The sequence below is a fragment of the Ciconia boyciana genome, chromosome 3 (assembly GCF_034638445.1).
Source record: "Ciconia boyciana chromosome 3, ASM3463844v1, whole genome shotgun sequence".
NCBI lineage: Eukaryota > Metazoa > Chordata > Aves > Ciconiiformes > Ciconiidae > Ciconia > Ciconia boyciana.
The window spans coordinates 105935450-105962131 of NC_132936.1; the positions used below are offsets into that span (position 1 = coordinate 105935450).

At 36.9% G+C, this 26682-nt stretch overlaps 1 protein-coding gene across 1 annotated transcript in view; it reads left to right on the plus strand.

Moving 5' to 3' along the window:
* Positions 1-26682, plus strand: part of SPATA17 (spermatogenesis associated 17) — a 100165-nt gene that overhangs the window by 11651 nt on the left and 61832 nt on the right. The window contains exons 4-5 of the mRNA XM_072856961.1: positions 9654-9704; positions 15174-15277. Coding sequence (XP_072713062.1) covers positions 9654-9704; positions 15174-15277 — 155 coding nt within the window. The remainder of the gene's footprint in view (positions 1-9653; positions 9705-15173; positions 15278-26682) is intronic.

Here is a 26682-nt window from a genome sequence, read left to right on the forward strand (position 1 = left end):
GGCACTGTGGCTACTCCAGCCCTGGTGACAGATACTGTGGTTACTCCAATCCCCACAACAGGCACTGCGGCTGAACCAGGGAGCCAACCCATGCTGGTATCAGTCACCCCGTTATACCAGTTGGTATAACACAAGAAGAAATCTTGGAAGTGAAAGTCAGCTTGTTTAGAAAGGGATGATGAAAAAGGAGGGCCATCATGAGGAGAGGAGGAAGAAGAACTTGTAAACGAGACAGAAACCACCTGATCCCTATCCCTGAGTGAGCTGCAAGATATGCAAAAAGATTTCAACTGTCATCCAGGTGAGCACATTGTCACCTGGCTGCTCCGATGCTGGGATAACAGGGCCAGTAGCCTGGAATTAGAGGTTAAGGAAGCCAAACAACTGGAATCCCTTTATAGGGAAGGGGACATTGACAAAGCGATTGGAAAAGGGGCACAAGCCCTCAACCTCTGGAGGCAGCTACTGCAGGTATGAAATAAAGATATCCCTTTAAAGAGGATGTTATATATTGCCCAGGCAAATGGACCACCATGGAGAGAGGTATCCAGTACCTGAGGGAATTAGCCGTGCTGGAGGTGATTTATGATAACCTGGACAACATGCAGTTATCCAAAGATCCAGATGAAGTCCAGTGCACACGACCCATGTGGCAGAAGCTGGTACGGAGCACACCAGCATCATAAGCCAACTATTGCCAATACTGAGCCGGAAAGATGAAGAGGGGCCAATGGTGGATGAATTGGCTAGCTGACTCTGGGAATTTGAAGAATGTATCTCTTCCTCCCTCATCTTGGCTGTGGAGAAAGTATCCCAGGAGTTCCAATGATTCAGAGAGGATATGTCCTACTACCCACCTGTACGGACCAGTATCTCAGCTATTAGGAGTCAGCATTCTTCTGCTCAAGAGAGAGGACATAGTGGGTACACACCACAGGGCACCCCATGGTTTTACCTGTGTGACCACAGAGAGGATATGAGGATGTGGGATGGAAAATCTACCTCAACCCTAGAGGCACGGGTACGTGCATTAAAAGGAAAAACAATCACACAAGGGAGTTCTTCCAGGAAAATTGCTTCTCCAGTTTCCAGTGGACAGTTCCTCAGACAGAGTAAAAGGGATGATTTTAATAAAGTAACTCCTGACTCGTATTTACAAGATATGGGTAACGAATACTATGACCAGGACTAGAGGGCCCTGCCTCCAGCCAGGTGGAGGAAAGGGACAACCGGGTTTACTGGACTGTGTGGATTCGATGGCCTGGCACATCAGACCCACAGGGGTATAAGGCTCTAGTGGACACCGGTGCACAGTGTACCCCAATGCCATCAAGCTACATAGGGACAGAACCTATCTGTATTTCTGGAGTGACAGAGGGATCCCAACAGCTAACTGTATTGGAGGCCGAAGTGAACCTAACCGGGAATAAGTGGCAAAAGCACCCCATTGTGACTGGCCCAGAGGCTCCGTGCATCCTTGGCATAGACTGCCTCAGGAGAGGGTATTTTAAGGACCCAAAAGGGTACTGGTGGGCTTTCAGTATAGCTGCCTTGGAGATGGAGGAAATTAAACAGCTGTCTACCTTGCCTGCTCTCTTGAAGGACCCTTCTGTTTTGGGGTTGCTGAGGGTCGAAGAACAACAGGTGCCAATCACCACCACAATGGTGCACCGGCGGCAATATCGCACCAACAGAGACTCTGATTCTGATTCATAAGTTGATTCGTCGACTGGAGAGCCAAGGAGTGATCAGCCAGACTCGCTCACCCTTTAACTGTCCCATATGGCCAGTGTGAAAGTCTAATGGAGATTGGAGACGCACAGTAGGCTATCGTGGCCTGAGTGATGTCATGCCACTGCCGAGTGCTGCTGTGGTGAACATGCTAGAACTTCAATATGAACTGGAGTCGAAAGCAGACCAGTGGTATGCCACAACTGGTATTGCTAATGCGTTTTTCTCAATCCCTTTGGCAGCAGAGTGCAGGCCACAGTTTGCTTTCGCTTGGAGGGGCATTCAGTACACCTGGAATTGACTGCCCCAGGGGTGGAAACACAGCCCTACCATCTGCCATGGACTGATCCAGACGGCACTGGAACAGGGTGAAGCTCCAGAACACCTGCAATATATTGATGACATCATTGCATGGGTCAATACAGCAGAATAATTTTTTGCGAAAGGGAAGAAAATAGTCCAAATCCTTCTGAAAGCCAGTTTTGCCATAAAACAAAGTAAGGTCAAGGGACCTGCACAGGAAATCCAATTTTTACGAATAAAATGGCAAGATGGACATTGTCACATCCCAATGGATGTGATCAGCAAAATAACAGCTATGTCTTCACCAACTAGTAAAAAGGAAACACAATTTGCAGAAGTAAAGACCATCCAGCTGGCTTTAGATATTGCTGAACAAGAAAAATGGCCAGTGCTTTATCTCTACACTGACTCATGGTTGGTGGCAAATGCCCTGTGGGGGTGGTTGCAGCAATGGAAGCAGAGCAACTGGCAGCACAGAGGCAAACCCATCTGGGCTGCCACACTGTGGCAAGATATTGCTGCCCAGGTAGACAACCTGGCTGTAAAAGTACGTCACGTAGGTGCTCACATACCCAAGGGCTGGGTCACTGAGGAACATCAAAACAACCAGCAGGTGGATCAGGCTGCTAAGATTGAAGTGGCTCAGGTGGATCTGGACTGGCAACATAAGGGTGAATTACTTATAGCTCAGTGGGGCCATAACACCTCAGGCCATCAAGGAAGAGATACAACATATAGATGGGCTCATGATCGAGGGGTAGACTTGACCATGGACACTATTGCACAGGTTATCCATGAATGTGAAACATGCGCTGCAATCAAGCAAGCCAAGCGGTTAAAGCCTCTGTGGTATGGAGGACAATGGCTGAAATATAAATATGGGGAGGCCCGGCAGATCGATTATATCACGCTCCCACAAACCTGCCAAGGCAAGCGCTATGTGCTTACAATGGTGGAAGCAACCACCAGGTGGCTGGAAACATATCCCGTGCCCCATGCCACCACCTGGAACACTATCCTGGGCCTTGAAAAGCAAGTCCTGTGGGGACATGGCACCCCAGAAAGAATTGAGTCAGGCAATGGGACTCACTTCTGAAACAAGCTCATAGACACCTGGGCCAAAGAGCATGGCACTGAGTGGGTATATCACATCCCCTATCATGCGCCAGCCTCTGGGAAAACTGAACGATACAATGGGCTGTTAAAGACTACACTGAGAGCAATGGGTGCTGGGACATTTAAACAGTGGGATACACATTTAGCAAAGTCCACACTAGGGGATCTACCAATCGAGCTGGCCCTGCCAGCTTTTACATATGGTAGAAAGGGATAAAGTCCCTGTAGCGCATGTAAAAAATATGCTGGGGAAGACAGTCTAGGTTACTCCTGCCTTGGGCAAAGGTAAACCCATTTGTGGGATTGCTTTTGCTCAAAGACCTGGGTGCACTTGGTGGGTAATGCAGAAGGATGGGGAAGTCCAATGTGTACCTCAAGGGGCTTTGATTTTGGGCGAGAATAGCCAATGATTTGAACTGTATGATATTAATTGCTATGTAATACTGTATATCATTACTGCTATAGTTGTTATATGCCATATCAACACTATTACAGTAAGGATCACCCAGATTAATGAAGAATGAACTTTGATGAAACTGAGCAAAATGCAGCAGTGATGGAACCAGAACTGGCTTCAGCATGCAACAATCCAACACCACACACCTTCTCTCCTGCCCTGAAGGACTGTTATGACAGACGGAACCCAAAGCCGTGGACTAAATGAACTCAACGGACATTTTAGCCTATAGACTAAGGGAATGATATCTGTGTATATATATTAAAAGACAGGGAAAGTGGTGGTGATTAATTGGAATGTATTGGAGAGGCTAGGACCTGGGCATGACATAGATGGTATAGAGTAAGGGGTGGATACTGTCCTGGTTTTGGCTGGGATAGAGTTAATTTTCTTCCTAGTGTAGTCTAACAATACTACTGTGGGATAACACTAGTAGCTGGTATAGTGCTGTGGTTTGGAGTTAGTATGAGAGTAATGTTGATAACACACTGATGTTTTGGTTGTTGCTAAGTAGTGCTTACACTAGGCAAGGACTTTTCAGCTTCCCATGCTCTGCCAGGTGCACAAGAAGCTGGGAGGGAGCACAGCCAAACTGGCCAAAGGGCTATTCCATACCATATGACGTTATGCTCAGTATAGAAACTGGGCGGAGTTGGCCAGGGGGCAGCAATTGCTGCTCCGGGACTGGCTGGACATTGGTCGGTGGGTGGTGAGCAGTTCTATCACTTGTTTCTTCTTGGGTTTTGTTCCTCTCTCTCTCTCTCTCTTGTTGTTTTCCTTTTCATTACATTTTTAAGTTATTATTTTATTTTATTTTATTTCAATTATTAAACTGTTCAAAAACTCAAGAAAACTCAACCCATGAGTTTTCTTACTTTTGCTCTTCAGATTCTCTCCCCCATCCCACCGTTGGAGGGGGAGAGTGAGCGAGCAGCTGTGTGGTGCTTGGTTGCTGACTGGGGCTAAGCCAGGACAATCTTTAAGAGGGCTTAAGCAGGACAAAGATCTGATGGTGGCCATTTTACACATTTTGGCCACCCCATGTTCAAATGCTAATTTCTTTGTTGGTAGTAATCAGTTTCCTATTTTAAACAGAATGATGTCACTTCAGAGACATTTTTATATACACAGGTTGTAAAAACAGTAGTGCCCAGATAAGATACAAAATGAACACATCACCACCGTGCTTACTGTCCATTGCACTGTTCTGAGTGGTGCCCTGTAGGTGAGGTGGCAAGATAATTCTTCCCAGAGAGCCAGCCTGTGATGGCATTTGGAATTGGTACCCAGTGACAGGATGAGAGGCAGTGGGCACAGACTGAAATGCAGGAAATTCCACTCAAAGATAAGAAAGAATTTTTGCTGTGAGGGTGATCAAATACTGGAATGGGTTGCCCAGATAGTGCAAGCTGTGCTTGTGGAGTCTCCATCCTTGGAGGTACTCAAAACCAAACTGAATGACGCCCTGCACGACTTGCTCTAATTGACCCTGCTTTGAGCAATAGTTTGGAGCTCCAGAGGTCCCTGCCAACCTCAATTGTTCCATGCATCTATGAAATTGGAGGTCTTTTACCTCATCTCTTTATTACTTCTTTCTTCTTTTGCCCTCTCTTCTTAAAAAATACTCTGACAGTTACATTTTGAGATAAAGAGTCTTTAAAATTAGCACAGATTTCCTCTAATAACCAAGCTGAGATAGCTGGCATCATAAACCCCCCTCAGCTTTCCATTTTTGAAATATATTTCTGAAAATAAAAATAATAATAAAAAAAGGCTTTAACCAATAAAGCCTGGTTCATATGTTGTTCTTCAAATAGACATAACTGACAAGCCCTTGCCAAGTCTGAAGCCTGTGGAATAATATAGGACAAAAAATCCTGCAAGCCCACATTTAATACACACATTCTAAATCAGACCATGAATTCAGGATACCAGTACTTATCCAATATTAGCCAGGGCTCTAGAGAAACAGAATCTCATCAGCAAGCTTACGAATTGTAGAGCAATCAGCACGGAAAACCATCTTTTTCCCTCAAATGCTTCATTTTGCACTTGCCGTCTCTTTGATTGGAGAGGACTAAATAGGACAGCCTGATTGGAAGCCAACCAGAAAGCAATGCAAGTAGCAGATAAAAAGGCACCTTTTTCTCCTTTTAGACTGCTATATTCATTATTGTATGTTTTGGGGTGGACTTAAATATAAAGTTCAAGTTCATTCCCTCTATTCATTGTTATACTATCTTTACTCAATCAATGGCTGCATTTGGAATACTTTAAAAAGAAATAAAAATCTTCTCAGCAGCTTAACACAACTTTTAATTTAAAGGATCAGTTAATATTTGCATTGAACTCTTGCTAATTGTTATAATGACTCCTGATTATGAAACACAATGATACATTTGACATGATAGTTCCTTAAACACCAAAAAAAATTGGTCACTTTAAAATTTGTCTGCTGATAATGATTGGATTGGTATCTGCTGCCAGCAAACAAGGCAAAGCATATGCACAAAATACCCATGATTACTTGACAATAAATCATTTTCATGATTATATTCAAAATTGTGAAATGTGAGTGGTACTGATGCGGAAAATAACAAAGGCTGAGGCTCATCAGATTGGCTGTCCATATGTGCATCACTACTAGTATTTCATTTGCTACTCCTCTAGTGCCTCTTCCTTTGATTGTTAAGATACATTAAGTTAAAAAAAACCCCTACTGATCGTGTTTACATGACTGAAGTTATGTGACTTTCTATATTCTAAATATAGGTGCTTTGGTATAAAGCTTTGTTTCCTAATGCTAATCTCAAGCTAAAATTTAGAACTGTGCTCCTACAGTTTTCTTAATAACTTAGTTACATTGGTTGTACTGGATTCTGAGTGTCTTGCATGACCTGCAGGAAAGTATGAAGTTTAAAATCAGGCAAACACTAGAATATGAATCTAACTGTACATCAATGTTTCTTTTTGCAATATTTTTCAAAGTCAAGAAATCACTTGTTCAGGCAAATGGAATTATAACATTTCATTGTTATATGAAGTCAGCGTGCATGATGGCCATATTTTCAGCTCACTTTGGAAGGAGATGCAGTTGAAAAAAGTGAATATTTTATGTAGTTTAATACCACCCTAAATAGTTTAGCTTCAACTCAGTAACCAGTTTTAAATAGTCCCAGTCTAAGAGGAATTAGGTAAATGCCTATTTGCTCTATAAAAAAAACCAAACAAAACTTCCTGTTCCCAACTTAGGCAGTGTGTTGGTTCCTTCTCTCAACCTACTCTCAATCACATTTCTGGTTCTCCTTTGAATTTGTCACTTTGTATTAACTGTTTAAAGAAAAAGAAAACACCAATCGGGATCAGATCACATTTGTAGGTGATCCCCAAACATGTTTTTAAACAGAAAAGGAGAAAGTAGTACAAGAGTTTATACAGAAAGGCTTCAAATATATTTTGGAATCATAGACTCAAAGTAAACCAGTAGGGAGACCTGTATATTAACATCAGAGACAGATACAAAGAACTCATGGTTCAGAAGTGCAGGTGGTGCATGTTGGTGAGATGGCAAGATAATTCTTCCCAGAGAGTCAACCTTGCGGTGTCACCTGGGAATTGGCACCCACTGAAAGGATGAGAGGCAATGCAATGGGCACAAGCTGAAATGCAGGAAATTCCACATAAGCATAAGAAAGGAATCTTCTGGACAAGAAGGCCTCAGTTCAGGAAAAAATATTTTGTTTACTAGGAAGGCACATAAATATACACTTGGGTTGAAGCACTAAATTATGGCTATGCTTTTGTGAATAAGGTTGAACACATTCTCCATCACTTGTAACAGCAGAACTAGTACATATTGTTCTAATCAGGATTAGAAAACAGAGGGTAAATCCATTTGCAGAAGAACCTAGATGGTGACGCAGGCTTTGGCTTTTGGTGCAAGGATAAGGTTGTGAGAAGTTATATGAGCAATTCTGCATTTGGCTGACTTGTAATTTAGAGCAACATTGAGTAAAAGCAGGAATGTGTAATTTCCTTTTATTTGTGTGTGACCTTTTAAGTAGTGGTAGGGTAAGGCCTGGATTTGTCACACCTAAGTGAGCTATGCGAGTTAGGACCCTAGCTGCCATTGACTATCTCTGTAAATAATAGACAGAGATGCAATTGCAGAGCTCTTCAATACTTTGCCAAGCTCAAAGGGAAAGTGGTCCCACTGTCTTTCAGTATTGATGACATAAAGAGCACAACGATGTTAGGTCTCCAATTTAGGTTCTTCAGTGAAACAGGATGGATTCAGACCTAAGTGCTCACAGCCTTCAAGTATGAGAAGAATAAACAAAAAGGTGTGAGATTGTTTACTTTAGTCATTGACGGACAGATCTGATGATCATTTTTAAGCTTAGGAATTTCCATTTAAAATGTACTTTATCTATCTGGTGGTGTGGCAACTCTTACATTCCCTTCCAAAGAAATAAAAGATGAGCTGCAAAACAAAATTGTATGAATTTAATTGAACAGTTTAGGAATATACTTAGACCTGGCAACCATTATTTCATTCCAATATTATCTATCTACAGTTAGTATCACTCAGAAAACATTTATGGAGACAAAAGGGGAGCTAGAGTCCACTATTCTAACTCATACCTTTGGGACAGAGATTCCCTCAAATATATTTATGTATATGTGTGTGTGTGTGTATACATCTACACATATATGTGAAACTTTTTTGAAATGTAGCAGTCCTGCATTTTTCTTTCATATAAGAAATGTCTTTTCTACTGTTTCCATTATTAGTAGATTGGTATGATATTAAAGTGAGCATTTAAAATGCACCTTAATTAAACTGCAGGAATTATGCCTTGCTTAATGTAATGAAGAAAGAGAATTTAAAATGAAGTAGCATCATTGTGTTCATTTGTAAATAACATATTGCAGCCAACTGTTTCTTAATTGCCCAGACTGTTGATAAATAATCCAGTCCTGCTGCTCTCCACAGACAATTTGCTTTGGATCAGACTAGGCAATTCAAATAACTACTAATTACAGTGAAACCCTTTTATAGTGAATTCCTGTTTGCCATTGGGGAGAAAATCACTATATCAGGGGAAAGCACTTTTGCCTTTGATTTGTGTCTAAAACATGAGAAACACATAAAAGCTGCATGTTGTGCTAAATAAAGGACATACTCTTGCATTCAAAGTACTTATATTTTACTTTTTATGATACAATTGTGAATTATGTTCATTTTGCATTTGTAATTAGAGGGCGGAACAGATGTGAAAGCTTAGTTTAAAGTGATGTATCCATTAAAATAACCTATGCTGCCAAGTGATTGCTTAGTATAATAGGGGATTCGTTCACTATGAGAGGAATTCTACTTTATTGGAAGGGAACCAGGACTTCAGGAAATGTTTTCTATATCAGGGGATTCACTGTAACATGGTATCATTGTATTTATGATTTTATGATGTTAAAATGAATATTAAATGAAACAAAATTCCCAAGGATTACTCGGGAGGCAGCTAAGTACATAACATTTAGTACAGATGGTTGGAAGGCACAATTTTGCTCCATCACTGCATCCGTATCCTTGAACGATTTCGACTGAAGACAGCATTTCTTTGAATTTTTCATTAAACCAGACGTCTTGAAATATGAATTCCTTTTATGTTTCTGTGAGTTTTGGCTAAAAGAACCCCAGTGAATAAATCATACAATACTACGTGTCACAAGCACTTGTGAATATTTCTGCTTTGTTATTCTACTCTCAGTAGTGCACCATTGATTATCAAACTCAGCGGAGAGCATTTTATGATCATATATCTCCATTAGCTCCTAGTTTGACTACCATAGATTTTTCTGGTTAAGCCTGCATTATGTATTAGGAAGCCTATCTCTTCAATACAAAGTTTGATTTTATTCTCTCTAAGCCTAGAACTCTTATTATGTATTATGTATAAAGATTCTTATCTTTTATATGTAAAAATAGGAGCACTGTCTTTGTGTAACTGAAATATATGCCATCTTTTTTTTCCTTGATTCACAGACAGCATATTTTATTATGAAGATGAATTTCTACAATGAAATGGCTGTCAGGGTAAATATTTCTTCACTTGTTAAACAAATGAAAAGTCAATTGTGCTCCGAATTTGCTTTTGATAAAATGAGCAAACCAGAATAATATACACTTGATTGATATGCTGATGGCAACAGCGGGAAATAGTACATAGTTAAAAATTAAAGTTACACCCAGTAGTCGGGGTTGTATTTGAAAAGTGTAGCTGAATTTAAGGCATCTGCATGTGTCTTGCCCCATTGAAATGTTCATTGTACCTTACCATATACGATACTGATAAAAACCCCAAACATTCTATCTGCGAGTATTCTTACAAATGTAGACATATATTTACAAATCTGACAAACTATAGGACTTTTATGTTTGTTGATGTGGCTGTGCTTTTTCCTTTGTTAGTACATGACATTTGATGTATTGAATCTCAAAAGAGTTACTCAGAGAGCACAGGACTATTTCATTGCCTGAACGTAGAGGTGGAACTGCACTGATCTCATTGATGTATTATGAGTGAGTTTTGCGAGGTGAAGAAGAGTATAAACAGTCCTTGAACTTTAATAAATATAGAGCAAATGAAGTTTGTTATGGGGAAAACTGCAAAATATATTTAACTAGAAATTAGCATTTTTTTCCTGAACTTTGGAACTGCACTTTAACAAATATGTAAAACAAACACGGGAAGGACATGAGATAATTCCTGGGTTGAAATCTTTTTATCTTACTTAATTCTTTTATTTTGTGGAATAAACCTGCTTTACTTTAGAGGCCTATATCTTTTTAGGCAAGGCATCTTACCTTTTGAATTCTACCAAATTTAGGAATGTGGTGTGGATGGAGAGTAACCCAAGGAAACTCAAGAGATGTATTCCCATCAGGTCTTTGACTTGGTGCTGGTTCTCTGAAAGGCACAAAATAGAATCTTACATTTGGTGCATGTTAGAGAGCTGAAGGTGTTTAACAACAATATAATTCTTCAGAAATGCACTTTTTTTTGGTTTTAGTTTATTCCTTAGTTAGCTAGTTTGAAAGTATTCCACAGTGGATAAATGCTGTATACTCATGCAGCTGAAATCAGTGAGAAAACACAAGATACAAGCCAGCTCTTAAAAGCTGGCTGTGTACTTTTAGAAGGCATTTGAAGACCAAATTTCAGAGGTAATTATGTATTCTAGTCAAATGGAGTTTTGCATTTGGTCTTTCATTTTTAAAAGAAATTGAATGTGTTCCCATTCATTTGTAATGGAAATATAATGTTGAATCATTAGGTGATATAAATCTTCAAAGTACCATTTTTTAAGTCCTGTCCTTTTCTTTAATGGAAATTTAAATCAGTAGAAAACAATAGAACAGATCTTTATTTAGTTGCAAATGTCAGAATCCGATTCTCCTCTGTCTAAATCTCGTGCAGCCATATCTGCAGAGCAGATTTCAAATGCTACCATTCTGAAACACCGAATGTTGGTTTTTTTTTTTGCTCTCATCTGTTTTTTGAAGAACTAACCAAGGTCCAGGACAATAGAGAATCAGGCCTGTTGGTTTTCTGCACAGAAGATGTGTGGCCAGACTTTATGTTTCCTAAGCCAACAGTGCCTCGTATTCACACATTGTGAGCTTGATTCATGATTAATATACTTCAGTATTCTGAAAATATAACAATAACTGTGTATGTTTTTCTATTTAACCACTTAGTATTGCCTCATAGTATTATTAAAATATTTATTTCAGTTTATAGTCACTGATTGGAAAGGCACTTTCGATTTTGGCAATTGAAGTATCATTGAGGGCGTACACATGCTGATAGTTTTGAAGTCAGTCTACATCTCTGTCTCCCTGGATTGCATTTAGTTGTAACCAGAACTATCAGTTTCACCTTTTTAAATTAAATCAGAGAACTTGTTTTAATCAATTTCACTTTTGAGTACTAGGTCAGAATATGATTCTCTCTCTTAAAAGATTTAAGGTTGCTATAAATTTTCAGCAACAAAAGTAATCCTATGGAAAAAAAATATTTCCATGAGCAGATGGCTTTTGATATATCAAGGTTTTGCCATTTGTTTTAGTGCTTAAAATAAACATTATTTATAAGACCACTTACATTTTGATGTTACTTAATGAGGAATATGCATCATTGATTTGACTAGCTTAAGAGGTCATTTAGAACTTGCCCGTTAACAAGCTGTAATCTGCTGAGCACACAATGACTTTGTTTAAAATTATCTGTTCAGTGCTGATCAATGACAATAATTGTTTTGTACCAATCACTGTTGAAACTTGCTAATTACTTTGAAGGGCATACACACTTGTCTCTTTTTTTTCAAGAATTTTTTAAACATTCACCTTGAAATTAAAAAGAAATATAGTCATAACACGTTATACTTCCTTATGAAAGCAAACATTTAGAACTTTCACATTGAAAATATGAACATCGTCAGAAGCTTTGTGTAAAATGTTCTTTTCCAAAAAGATTAGTCTTCAGTTTTGTAATGTCTGACATACAGTATTAGGGAAACAGAAATCTAGCATAAAATAATTTGAGACATAATGCAGTTTTTCTTACTTATGTTTCATTCAGTTGAAATCAGTGAGGTCATTCTGAACAGAAAGTGGTGTAAATAAAGGCAGAATGCGGCATTTAATTGTACACTGAGCCCATTGGAGATAATTATAGCTTTATACAATTTGAGTCTTTTGTCTTTCAGTTTGAGTTTTGATCCTTTAACCCACAAATATCCAGTTCTGCATTTATAACTGTGAGGTGAAGACTGTCAGAAAGAGTTTCAAAGGGACCATAATCCTGCATTAATGAGCACACAGCTATATGGAAGCCAAGTTGCTCCTGTTGAGAAATTTTGAAGCCAAACAGAAAAACAAAGCTAAGATCCTTATTCACATGCAAAGGATTTTGCTTAATCCCAGACCTCTGAAGGCATAGTCATTCTTTGCTCTTTCTCTATCCCTTTTTAACCCAATAAGCTTGTGTATGAGAAAGTGGAGTTGCTAAGAATATGAAAATTACTATCACCTAATGCAAAGAAGCATGTTTAGTGCTTAACCTTTCTTGTTCCTGTGTTCAGCTGCTCACATAACTATTATTTATTCATATTATAACAAAGTCTAGAGGTCCAAACCCTTTTTATTCAAAAAAACCTCAAACAAACACCACCACATAGGTAAAAGAAAATACCAGCTTTTTAAATTAGTTCTGAGTCTTATTTGAGAAGAGAGGAAAATACATGGTGATGCACGAAGAGGAAATAGAAGAGTGTACTAACACTAAAAGTGAATATCCTCTTATTCCTAATAGCTTTAGTGCATAATTTTATTTTCTTGGTGACACATCACTCAAAGACTTACTGAAAGCTTTCCTGTGATACTTATTCTCTTGTTAAATCTCATGTAAAGAGATAATTAGAACTGTACCACAAGGTGCCACCAGTTGAGATTGAATGCTAGTTTTAACTTCAAAGAATAGTGTTTTGGCTTTTGTGACTGCAAAATGGTACCAAAGACAAAGTATGAAAACATGCAACCCTGCCTTAGTTAGTCGGCTTATAGGTGGCTCCAGTGTGTTACAGTTTTCAGCTCAGGAAATGGCAGGACATGGAAAATTGCAATAAATTTTATCAGTTATCACAGTGGTCCGGAATTGGACTGCAATGGAACTGGAAGGAGTAAAGATAATTTTTCCTGTTACAGAAGAGCACCCCCAAGACTTGATGATACAGACTCTGAAGTCACTGAGTGCAAAGGCTGATTGATAGTGTGGGCAATCGGCAGATTTTTTTCCCTTGCCTTCTTCCTGAATCAAACACAACAAAGCAAGACACTCTTTTTTTCCTTTTTTTACATGCTTCTTTGGAATAAGAGATAGGGTAAGAAAAAAAAAAAACAACACAAAAACATTGATTGCACTTCACTTACCAAGTCATACCTTGGTTCTGGAAAGAGAAGGGTTGGTGTAAAGAAAATAAAGAAAAACATTCCCTGTAGATACACTGAAGAGTTTAAGTTCTTGAAAAGTCTAGTAGCCAGAGGCCCACAGGAAAAGGAGAGCTCCTGGCAAATTACAACATTCTCTTCAATGCACTTAGTGAAGGTGAGTAGCTTCTCACCTTGGAGTTGCTTCTGGATTGTAAGACCTCAATCTTCTTGCTTTTTTAATATAGACTCTGCCTTTCAGCTGTTATGTCTTTTAAGATTTCAAAGCTGTAAAGGTCGAAGAGATGGAAGTTGGAGCAGGAGTGAAGGTAATGCAGACTAGAAGATAGAAATTGGGAGATTAATTTAGAAATATATTGAGAAAATAAAGGAGACAAAATACAAGGAAGGAAGTAAAGAATATTTTGCAGGAAGATAAATCAGTTCAAGGATGGAAGAATGTAAAAAAAAGAGGAACTAGACACTGGGAACAGAGGAAAAGATCATTAATCTATTTTTCAGGTGTATTGATCTAGAATACACTGACCTCTTACGGGAAAGAAAATGAGGAGTGAGAGCAGCCCTCAGCATGACTGAATAGAGCAAGTTACATCTTCCACCTGTACATGTCATGGCATAGCGATAAATTTGGTGAACCAAATGGCAGTACTGATAATTTTTTACATAATTAATACTTTCCCTTCCCACAAAACAGATAGCCAGTAAACCTGTAATCATTTCAGAAACACCATGATTAGAATTTTTAAGTATCAGAGAAGGTTTAAACTGATTTGTTGAAATAAATTCTTGGGGAAAGTCAGGCTAGACTAAGCCTTTTTTTTCTCTTTTTTTTTTTTTTAATTGATGCTTTTTAAAATATGCCAAACTATGAATCGTTTCTGGTGGAGGATGCAATCTAATTTCTATTTGTAATACAATTTTAGGACTAGCTACAGATAAATAGGTTTCCTTTTCTAGTTTAAGCTGTACCTGTTATACAGGAGGAATAGTATTTTGTGAGATGGTTATAATTAATGTGCAACAAATAGACATGCATCATCTTACATTGGAGATGAAAGAACTGGAATTTGTAAATGATGTTTCCAGAAAGCCTGATTCATTGAGTTACTAGGAAGGCTTCTATTCAGTTTAGATTATATCCAGAGCACAAAGGTGAGAGTGTAGCAGAAGATATTGGTGAGGTGGTGACTCAGTAGGGAATGCATGTTGTACCTGAGAAAACACACCACTTCTGTTGTCTGTTTTTTACCATTCTTACATAGAGCAATGCCACTGGCAGTAGCAGACATTTCTTTTCATTGCCACACCCCAATATAAACAGTGGTTTAAAACTTGACATTATTTTTTTAATGTTGGCATTTAATAGTAAATTCATATCACCATTTAACTACAATATGTTACGTCCTACCCTCATTTTCTTCATTGAAACATATTGGTGCTTCTACTTGATATCACTTTTAAGGAAACGATATTATTTAGGAAATACAACAGATATTTGATATGCATACAAACTTTTGATTTGAAATGTACTAAGCAAATATTTATTTCCTCTAGATTCAGAAAAGATGGCGAGGCTACTATGTTCGGAAATATATCCATAATTATTATGCACTGAAGAAATATCTGGAAGCCATTTCTGTGAATAACGAGATTGTCAGGTAAAGATAAAAATTCCATGTGGTAAAGCATTCATTTTCTCTTATTTGTAAAAAGTTTATGGCATTAATTAAACTATTTCTTTGAGTGTAGGATCCCCTCCATTATTTAATATATATAGCAGTCATCATTTTCTTTATCCTAAGCCTGTGCAAGTTGTGCCACATTCTGTTCTTATTTACACTGTTATGAATCCAGAATAATTTCTTTGAATTAATTAGACATACTCTGAGTTTATACCAGTTTAATAAAACCGAATTTGGCTCTTCACCTGTTATCAGAACTCATAGATTATTATGCCCTAAATACGGTTTGTTGAACTAGATTATTTTTTTCCCAGTATACAGAAGCTAAAAAAAAATTCTTTTCATAATTTGTTTTGCAAATTGATTATTGACAATGAATGAAAGTACAGATTTGGATCTAACTTACATGCATGAGCCATACTAGGAATGTTAATTGTGAAAGATACTGGTGTGAACATAGTGAAGCAGACTCTTTTCATAGTTACAGAAGAGATTCATTCGCCTATTAGATTTCTGGCTAGAACTGTTGTTGCTATATGTTCCTACTCTATTTCTCCTATCTGTCCCTTGTCTTTCCCTGTAATTAAGTTGAAAGCTCTCTAAAATAGAGGCAATAATTTCCCTCTAGCACATTTGATGTCCTAATCCGTGACTATTTCTTCAGATAACAGCAGAAACAAACAGGTAAAATACTGGGTGACCACGATCATTACTTTCTCATTGTTAAATGAAGGGATGTTGGGCAAAATCCATCCAGTTTTTGCTGTTCAGAAAGCCTGAGACAAATCTTTTCTTTCTGAGGTGTAGAAATATAAGGGAATCTAGTGAAAAAATATTTCTGGGAATCTCATCTAGATCACATGGCAAAGAATTCAGTCAGAAGACTGTTACAGAAAACAGCATATGCAAGTTATATATGAAAAAAAGAATTATCCAACTTTTTTGGATGCTGCTTATTAATTTATATTATTTTTTTCCACAATTATAGCTGATGCTACATCCTCTTTGTCGTAGCATTATAGCTTGTGCATTACATTGTTACATCTAATGAAGTGTACTGACAACTGCCTATCTCTAATGTCTCATTACTATTCATTTAAATGTATTCTATGCAGAAAGTTAGATCATAACTCAGCAAAACCAGACTTAAAAAATCTGTCATCCCTTCAACTGTACCTTCTTCTGAAATCCTTGAAATATCTTCTTGAAAAAGAATCCTGGGAAGACTAGACCAAATCTTGGAAAGTAAATGAAGCCTTAACTTTTCTGGTCTAAAATGAATATAACTAGATGAACTGCAGAGACACAACCTGCTTCTCTGTTCTTAGTAGTTCTATCACTTCTCTCCATTCCCTGCCTAAACCTGGAACAAGGCTCATAATGTGTCAGTTAGATTGACCTTTGATATGTGTGAACAAAACAAGATAGCAAGTGGTATTCCTGCTATACTGAACACAGATTGATGGGAGCTTTGTATTTTATTTCCCCACACCCACAACAGATCTCTGCTGGGTACATCTAACTTTGGAGGACTACAAAAATGGTTGTCTCTCAGTACTTTGACATGTTCATCAAATTTCCTAGTAATTGTTCCAGGTCGTTAAAAAACATAAAGCCTGTGCATTGGGTAGGTATTTTAATCAAGAAATACTTTTGTGCTGTTTTTCTTTAACAAGTAAAGTGAGCAGTATGACTTCAGATACATCAAAATGTGTCAAAGTTGGTATGTGTGAGCTCTTACCTGGCAACCGATATATTGATATTCTGCTAATTTGAGTTCTGTCTTCTGGAGTTCAAAGAAATATATGTCTTTCAGGTTAAAAAAAATCCATCTTTCAGATTAAAAAAAAGTTAAAAATTAATTTTTGACCGAATTTGGTCAAATGGATGGTATCGTTTCAGTTTTAAAAATACATCAGTTCTCAAGTGCAATCAAGAATCACTGCAGTAATCACTTTACTGGGCTACATTTGAAAACTGATATATATATTATCTTCAACATTCTTCTTATGAAATCTAACAGATGTTTAGTGAAGATCAACTGTAGGCCCTCAGCCAAACAGGTTTTTCCTGTCATTGGGCTAAGTTGCTGCCAAGTAGTCTGGCCCCAAGGTGGCCCACTGTGTTTCTTATGAGGAATACTGAACAAGGTGGAGGAGAGATTCTCTGTATATTTTCATCAACCATCACATCAAACGTGGAAGAGTATAAACTCATTGTTCATAAACTTTTTATGTGTATAAAATTATTGCAATTGGTCATTGTAAAAAACACCAGGAATTGTCTGAAAGTGAAGGAGTGCATTTATGAAATGGCTGGGTTTTATTCCAGCATCAGCATTATGGAAATTTACACATTGTTGGACAGAGCCACTAATACACTTGTGCACTCAGATTAGGCTGGCTTTGAGTGTTTCACATCTTCAGAACACCACAAAACAACACAGCATGATACACGAAGTAATGCATTTTTTCTTATTTGTTTTATAGTTGTATTCATCAGAATACATGCATTAGTGCAGTGACAGTGCTAGTAAAGAACCAAGTTTCTCCACAACTACCAATAGAACCACAGTAAAACAGAGTGATTTTAAGAACTCCAGAGCGGTATAACCCCCCATCCCCCAAAAAACCCCAAACAACCCAACAACATACACACTAGAAGTTTATAATTTCAAAAGTTTATTTAAACTGTATTCTTTCTGAAATTATGATGTAATTCTAAACTGAACTACAATATATTGTTCTCAGTCTTATCTTCTAGAATAATACTGACAGAATTTTTATTTATCAATGACTACCCGAAATCGCATTGCAAGTCCTTCTGAGATACGTTTTTACCTCCTGGTCTCCAGAACCAGGGGTTGTGCTTAATTTTCTCCTCTTTTATTAAGGAGGAGACTGTATCAAATTACCACTCACTTGTTTCTAAGAGAAACTTCAGAGGAAGTTGCCGTGAAACTTTGGACATTGTTACTTTCTTATAAGAGTAGCTTATAAGAGTTACTGAACAAAGTTTGTTTCCTTCGCTCTCCTCCTTTGTTCTTTTTTTTTTAAATACAAGACACTTCCCTTACTAAGGGGTTTTCTCAACCAGTAGCCACATCTTTACCATTCAGCTTTAATACAAGCCAACCTTATTTAATAGCTGCCCTCATTTAGTAGCCAGACCTTTATCATTTGTCTTTACTGTGAAAACCCCAGGAGAAGGTAAACTTAATAGAAGCTGCCCCAGTTTAAAGCCATAGAGGGATGTAATTAAGTTTAACAGAAATTGATTTAACAGAAATTGACCTAAAATATAATTAAATAATAATAGTCATATTATGTGTGAGTTTGCACTCACTTAACAGACTGCTTATCCTAACTTAAGGCACTGTTTTTGTATGAACTGAAGATAACTGTCGGCTTTAGCTCCCAGACTGGCTGAAGAGTGGGTGGGTTTTCCTCCGGCATTCCCATTACTTCCCACTGCTGCAGAACCAATAGGTGTGATGGCTGCTGGTGTCCCCAGTAGAGTCCCTAGCAGTTCAGTCGCAAAGTGATTCGAAGAATCCCATGATAGATGGCAAAAGAACAAATTTGAACCCTGAACTCTGTCTACATAAGGACATACTCAGATTTTTCTTTTGTACAGTTGACATTTGTACAGTTTAGCTTCAGTGTAATGGTGAAATGGGTTCATTAGTCCTGAATTCTGTTTTTCCTACAAGATTTAGGAAGTTCTAAACCAACCAAGTAGGAAACGTGTTCTTAAATATTTATTTTACAAAATTTTGCTATTCAGATTTTAGTAATAAATCTTCATCTGTAGCATCCATTTGTATTTAAAATAAATACCAATGCATACTGTATTCTATCTGAATATGGACTAGTTGGGTAGTTGCGTATATAAATGCATGCATTAAAATAAATTCCGTTACTTCTCAGTGAAGTTAGTGTATTTAATTTTAAGGGAAAATACCTTGTTTTGAAGCATTCTTAAAGCTGCATTTAACATCTCTAAGAGCTGGCAAAATGGTTACAAGGGGAAATATGCCAAAAGCAATTAGCATAGGCTATAACTCCATATGATGCATTAGAATTTTGTTTTATGTGAAACAGTTTCTAATCCATGATAAGCAAATGGACATCACATAAATTAGCATGCTGGTGCCATTATATCAGAAGAATTTATGGATGATGTCAGTTGCCCAACTGTGTGATTAACTTGCAGTTCTTTGACTAAGGTTATCTACACACTGGCCTTTAAACTACAGTAAAGCAACTTTACTATATGTCAGGTGTGCAGCTAGAGATAAGATTTTGGGATGTAGTGCTCCATTTACTGATGAATGGCACCATTTAAATTTTTCCCTAGGCCCAGAACTCAGTAAGATAGCAGTATCAGAAACCTAACAAAGTAGTGGCAAAGTACTAGCATTGGGGTTCTTGTGCAATCAAGGCAGGCAGTTTAGCTTTCTTGGCTATTGAATAAACACCAACTTAAAGGTAGCAAACTAAGACCTGAGTCTAGCTTTAGCAAGCATCATAGTGTACGTAAACACTGTTATGATTATAAATCATGGATTTCACACACTTAGAGGATTGGCACCAAATTCTCCTTATATTTTTGTTGGCTTTAGTAGTGAAAAAGCCTTGAAAGTGGCCCTGAAGAGTGTGACTTTCATCCAAGTTTGACTAGCTGTTCTATCAGCAGATTTAGCATCACAGTCATCATTAAAGCTTTTTGGTCTTCAAGAAATGTCAGGGAAATAGATAGTGCAAAGTGATAAAAATCACTTCCTTGGCAATATGTATATTCACAAATCCTTCGTGCAGTCTAATTTTTTATAATCTTAATGAACAGTGAAATACAGTACTGTTACATGTTGCTCATGATCTAATCCAATGTTTAGCTTTTCTGCAAATACTCCTGAGCACGTAGTACTGAAAAAAGTAAGAGTATCTAGCTTATTCTTGATTACTAGAGCATTACTGAGGTCTCTCTACTTTTAACATGGCAAGCACTTTGCTTCTTAAAACTTTTGAGGTATTGCTATCTTCCATGAAGTGGCCTTGAAATAAATCACCTGTTGTCATAGTAATATGAGGAGAACTTGCTCAGCTTCCATCTGCCTCTTCCTTTCTGATAAAGATAAGTCCAGGTGCTGGCCATTTTCTCAAGTGTCAAAGTGTTTTGAAGAATGTATATATTGTCTTATAATTCAATTAAAATGTTCCTCCTCATTGACTGCAGAAGCAATTGATTCTGCAGTCTATTTTCAATTAGTGCCAAAGCCTTTCAGACAGCTCCTTGGAATTCTTGCAACAATAAAAAACTCATTTTTGTAATGTTGTCTTTCACTTGATGTTTAATTAACTAATTTATCTTCAGCCCATCTTCTTTTCCTTGACTTCAAAGATATCTAGACATTATGCTTTTTAACTTATTTACTTGTAATTAGAATTTTCTGAATGTAAACTTATTCTGCCAGCTTTCTTTGGGAGCCATAGAAATAGAGACAAGTGCCAAATATGCTTTATTTTATTTAAAGGTTAATTTTGAGTGGTAGGGCACATAATTTGAGACATCTATGCCTTTTCCAGGGGATTTTGGGTATAGCTGCTAGATCTTGTAGGAAACTTAGAGCTGTAATCCACTGAGGATCCCAGAGTACTTCTATACCTACAAACCTGATGTTGTTAGGATGAGTAAAATATAAAAAATGAGTTATTTGATTCTTCTCTGTGATTTGACCTAGTTTCCATTGAACAATATTAAGATTCTCATATTAACTTAAGTGGGAGTTAGACCAGAGAAAAGCTTTAAAATAATAAATTTTAAAGAGACTCACATCCAGTTAAAATATTCTCTACAGTCATGTATTTTGTGATGGTTGTTCCTTCTTAAACGTGTTATCCATAAATCCAGCTTTCTTCACAGATTTAGAGCATAAAAAACCTGTTTGACAAGTCAGTCCATTTTTAGGTCTTCTCTTTGCTTACCTTTATACATATTAACACAGTTTCATTTACATATGTGCTTTTGTACAGCATATATGCTTATATACCTATAGGCTTTTAATAATGCATTTTGCAAAACAAGACATTTTAGATGGACTTTTTGTCTTTTTAGTTTGATAATGAAATTGTAATGAACTGGCTAAAGCTATAGAGCAGGCAATACCCTGTTTTAACTCCATAGGAAAGCACTTTCTGAGTGCTTTCAGTCAGGTTAAGGTAGGAACCATTATCATTACACAGTAAGCTGAATTTCCAGTGCAGATTCAGCTAGACATACCTCATGTGCCTTATTCTATTCTTGTCTCTCTTGAGCAAGTGGTGAAAACAGTCTTACCATGTTTTTAGCTAGTCCTGTGTAATATAGATCAAATTTTTCAGACAAACATGAATAACATCAGTAACCTAAGTAACTGGTTAGATTGTAGTCTGTAAAAATGTAAAGGCTGTATTTTCTCATGTATTTTTGCATAGCACTATGCAACACCATTAGGAGTAACAGATTAAACATTAAGCTTTGTTTCACTTGTAACCAAAGGAAAATTTTAAATCTGAGAGTGTAGAAAGAAATTTGAGATCCTTGCATTCACTCATTGGACCAAATAACCTGTGGTGTAGCTGATTACTTTTGGTGAAGGTGGAATAAACCAGGTGTGACAACACAGTATTGTAGAATAACCATAGTTTTATACCTGTGAGCTTTGAAGGCACTGTAGTGTCTGGATAGATTTTTTATTCTGAAATACTGACAGCTCATAAAACATTTTCTGCGGACAAAGACTGACTAATCTTAGCATTTTGTATTGTCTTATATAGACAGACTTCACAGTCTTATATTTTGTCTGAAGAAGGATCTTCACTGTAAAATAAGTAGAAAAGGGGAAGATTACAGTTTCATTAAGCTCTAACATATCATTGACTGTCAGGTAGGTCTTGTTATGCTGTCCATCCTCATTTAACTATCCCACAAGATCTCTTAATGAAGTTAAGCCCCAAGTTCACTCCAGTAATTCTGTGGCAAGAGTTTGTGCAATGTAACAATTCATCACTTGTCAGGAAGGCACTTTTAGTTTATACATTTAATAAGGGCATCCTCTAGCTTGGTTAATTAGAAGTGAACAGTTTGCATATTTACTAAATGCGGAGTGTCATTGCCACCACGGCCTATTGCCTACATGAATTATTTCTCTATCTGCAATAAACAGCTGGGTAATTATTACTGCCATAATCAGATAAATTCCCTCTGTAAGGCTTTTCTTACATGGCAATTCTTTGAACTCATCCAAAGCTGAACAAAATTTATGAACTCCAGCAGCTAGGCCACTTTTTCATAGTGTAGTGTCCCTGTTCCCTATTTCAAGGACATGTAGACTATCATAAATATTGTGTAAATTAGGAGGATAAATATGATTACCTAAAGATTACATATTAATAAACTTGATTTTCAAAATATAATTTTCAGGTTGTAACTGATTAAATTATAGCAGTTCTGGTTTTATCTAATTGTAGAGACATGACAGGCCATCTATATACAGGCTATACCAGGTTATCAGGGAAGAGCTCTACCACTTGAAGACTAAAGACTCATGAAAAATTATATACATATTTTTCATGTGCCTTTTGGAGAACTAGTCATTTCAGCTGTTTAGGTCATTAGAAGTATGACAAATTTTATGTGCCATTTACTTAACTCACTTAAAGCAGTTCTTTTGTCATTAAAACAAGGTGATGGTTCTTTTTGGTGTGCAATTTTCAGTTTAATAATGAAGCATAAAATTTAAATGCATGAATTTATGTGTTACATTAGAAAATTATATATTTCTTTAATATGTAAAAGCAATTTGTATACAAATGATTATGTAACTAAGCTTGCTCTATGCTATCCAAATATTCCAGCTCATATGTGAGTGTACCTACAGATGCATCAGTGAGTACTTAAATTACACATACAGCTTTTCCAGAATGTGCTGGAATGTAGCTTATTTTTGAGTTCTCCAAAGAAACTAAAGAAAATCAAAAGACATAATTAACGCATTTGATTTAAATCCATTTGATTTAACACCACAAGTTTTTTTTTTTATCATAGTGTAAGATACTGTGTCTGAGTACAACTAGAAAATTGCCATTAGCTGCTCACATACTTCATAACTCCTTATTAAATAAGTAGTATACCTAATAATTTAACAAAATGCTCAGAGACAGCAGGAATATTAAGGAAGACCAAACTAAGTAAGGTGTTCTTTGACACTACCTTACCCAATGGAAGGCTTTTGAGGCTAGACTGCCTTTCTCATTTCCCATTTATGTGGGAGAAACAGAGACTACAGTGGTGAAGACCTTTAAAAAGAGCCACACCGCAATTATGTTTTGTTATTAGAAGTGTGGTATTTGCACAGACGCATTGCATTTTTGCAAGTTCATGATCTGATTTTTGACAGAGGATGTGAAGGCTTCTTGACCTTTCTTTGACATTTCAGACTTTTTTATGGTGGAAAATTACGGTCCTTCCTTTTATATAGGTATATCGTATAATATCCCATGAAGTATCATAGAATTGCATGAGATGCAAAGCAGTATACAGTCTCTCATAATAACTTTTTTTTTGTTCTAAAAGAAAAATGTCTGAAATGAAAAAAAAGGGATTAAAAAAAGGAATTAATAGTCTCAGTTAATTATTTTTGGGTTTTCTAGATCATTATAAATAGACTCTTTGGTTATCTAAGAAGACTTAGTTCTCTTAAGTACTCAGAGAAGAAAACTGAAAAACTAATTCTCTTCTATTTTTACAGTCTAGAACAGTAATGAGGAATAACAAAAAAAGTGGTTGGTTTTTTTTGTTCTAGTGATGCTCAAAATCATGTTATTCTGAATCACATGGTCTAGTCTGACTTCAGATCTATCACCAGTATCATATCTATCAATAACAAATTTATAACAATATCTATAAAAAGCCCATTAAGCTTTGGCTGAACAATCTAGTCTTGATTTAAGAAGATCAAAAGATAGAAAATACCCTTTTTATTCTACTCCAGGAGTTAATTACCTTCGGTGTTCAACGTATGTCCCATATTTCCTCATTGAAATAGTTTCCTTTTATCTTTGAACCATTGCTTCTTGTTATAGCCTCCTCTACTAGACTGAAAACTCCTTTAATATCCAGAATCCACACATTAATCTAGCCACCTTTTAGTATTCTTTGTGCTAAACATAAACAAGGGAGGTCATTGCAAGATGTTGTCTCTCTGCTTAAAACAATTTTTGTGACCATTTTGGACAGGCTTTCAAACATCCTTTAAAATACTACCAGCATCAGAACTCAGCACAGTTATGGTGCATAAGAAATTAAAAAAATAATTTTTTTTTTCCTTCTGATGTATTGTTAGCTTATGCACTGATTTATGTACCTTTTCATCACAGTATCATAAAAGAGCTTCTTCAGCTCTCTGAATGCTACTCAGAATACAAAGCTATAAGCCACTTTAAAAGCCATAGTTCCTCATACTGTGAGCATGATTTTTTTTAGCTGTGTGAAACTTTTACTTATTATTATCCCCCTTTCAAATTCTTCAGTCTCTTCATCTTGTAGGGATAATTACATGAATCCATTAAGTTGTTTATCCTTGACAGTGAAGCTAAATCCCAGTGTTTTACCTTGAACTTCATAGTGCCTACTGCCTTCAAACCAAATCAACATGACAACATATTTAAAAAACGCAACATTTCCCACCTCTTTTCTCCAAGTAGGCTATTCTTTTCTTGTCCAATTAGCTAGCTGTTTGCAAAATGTTTACAGCCTCATCTAACAAACTAATTTGATCTTTCAGCTGCATGGCACCCAAAATGATGCAGCACTCTTTAGCCAACTTGTACTTGGTGGTGGGAGGCCTCACCACCATCTAGCATTGTGCTTAGCTACTCAAGAAGGGATCTAGTACTCAGATCAGAAAATTATGTGCTTAGGTATAGACAATAGAACCTAATGTTGGATGTACTCTTTAGGCATGAATAATTGGATGCCTAAATATATAATTAAATGTAGTCTTGCTTATATGGTAGAACCCACATTTCAGAGAATAGACTTTAATTCTGTGTATAATTTCTTGCATGCCATACTAAAAAATGCCTGATTTTTTGGGGTGTTTTTTACTTCAAATTTTTCAAGACAATAAGATGTAAGGTTTCCTAGAACTTCTGAAAATTGGGATCTAGTTGATAATTTCAGTTTGATAATTAGCCACTGCTGTGAAATCACATACTTAAAAATAGTACTGCAGTATTTAAACATGTGTCAGAACTCTCCCAAAATAATTGCATTTGCTATATAAAAATATACTCATTTGCTGTGTCTTTCATAATGTTTCATGCTTCATTTTAAATGACATCATAGATGCTCAAGTGGTAACACCTTTCCATGAATATGGAATTTGAGAAAACCATCGGGTACCGTGAAAATCACTATGAAGTTGTGAGATTTGGCATTACTGCGCTCTGCTACACGTAATGGGTCAATACATAAATGCTCTCCCTGCCTTGCCATTGTAAAACCTGTTTAAAGTGAACAAAGTGTACCATTTTATTTGCAAACATATGCAGACTTTTATATGAAAGTAAGTGAAAAATGTGACTCAGGCAGTAGACCTCAGTCAAATTGTTTCTTAATACCCTGAGAAGGGAAATCAACTTAGCTGATGACCTTTAGAAGTTATAATGTCATGTTTGCTTTCTAAATCACATAATGTTGAATATTGTAAATGTTGCCAAGTACCATACATTAAAGTAAAAGGAATACAGATATGTCTACATTGTCTTGCACTGCAGCAGAGAGATAACAGTTAGCTTAAATGAGTTCATTCTAGTACTGGGAACAGCTTAACTGTAGCAAAACATAGCACTGTGCTTTCCTCTAGTTATTACTGCGCAGATGGTAGCATATATAGTCTTCTGGGAATTGCAGTGCCAAAAGATAACAGATACTTTCACATGACATTCACTAGAAAACTCAATGGTATTTGGCTGTGGTTAGACATCCTCTTTTATATGTTGCTGGAAAAATTAAGAACATGACTGTTCTCTTAGCAGCTTAGCTCTGACACTGTGCTAGAAATGACCACTGCTGCTAAACTGCTATCACAATAATTTGTGTTAGGACTCTGCTATCCATTCTGGGCCAGATCAGCTTTGTTACCCCCAGATACTGATTTCACTGTTTAAGCTTATCAGTCAGGCTGATTTTCCATGAAAGGGTCAATAGCGAACAGACATGGAGTGAAAACATTTTTCCTGTTATGGTTAGCTCTATTAGTATAGACTTGAGCGTAAAGAAAGTTGAACCAGTATAGTTGGATCCAGTTCCTCAGCAAACAGAAGCTTCAGTGTTGT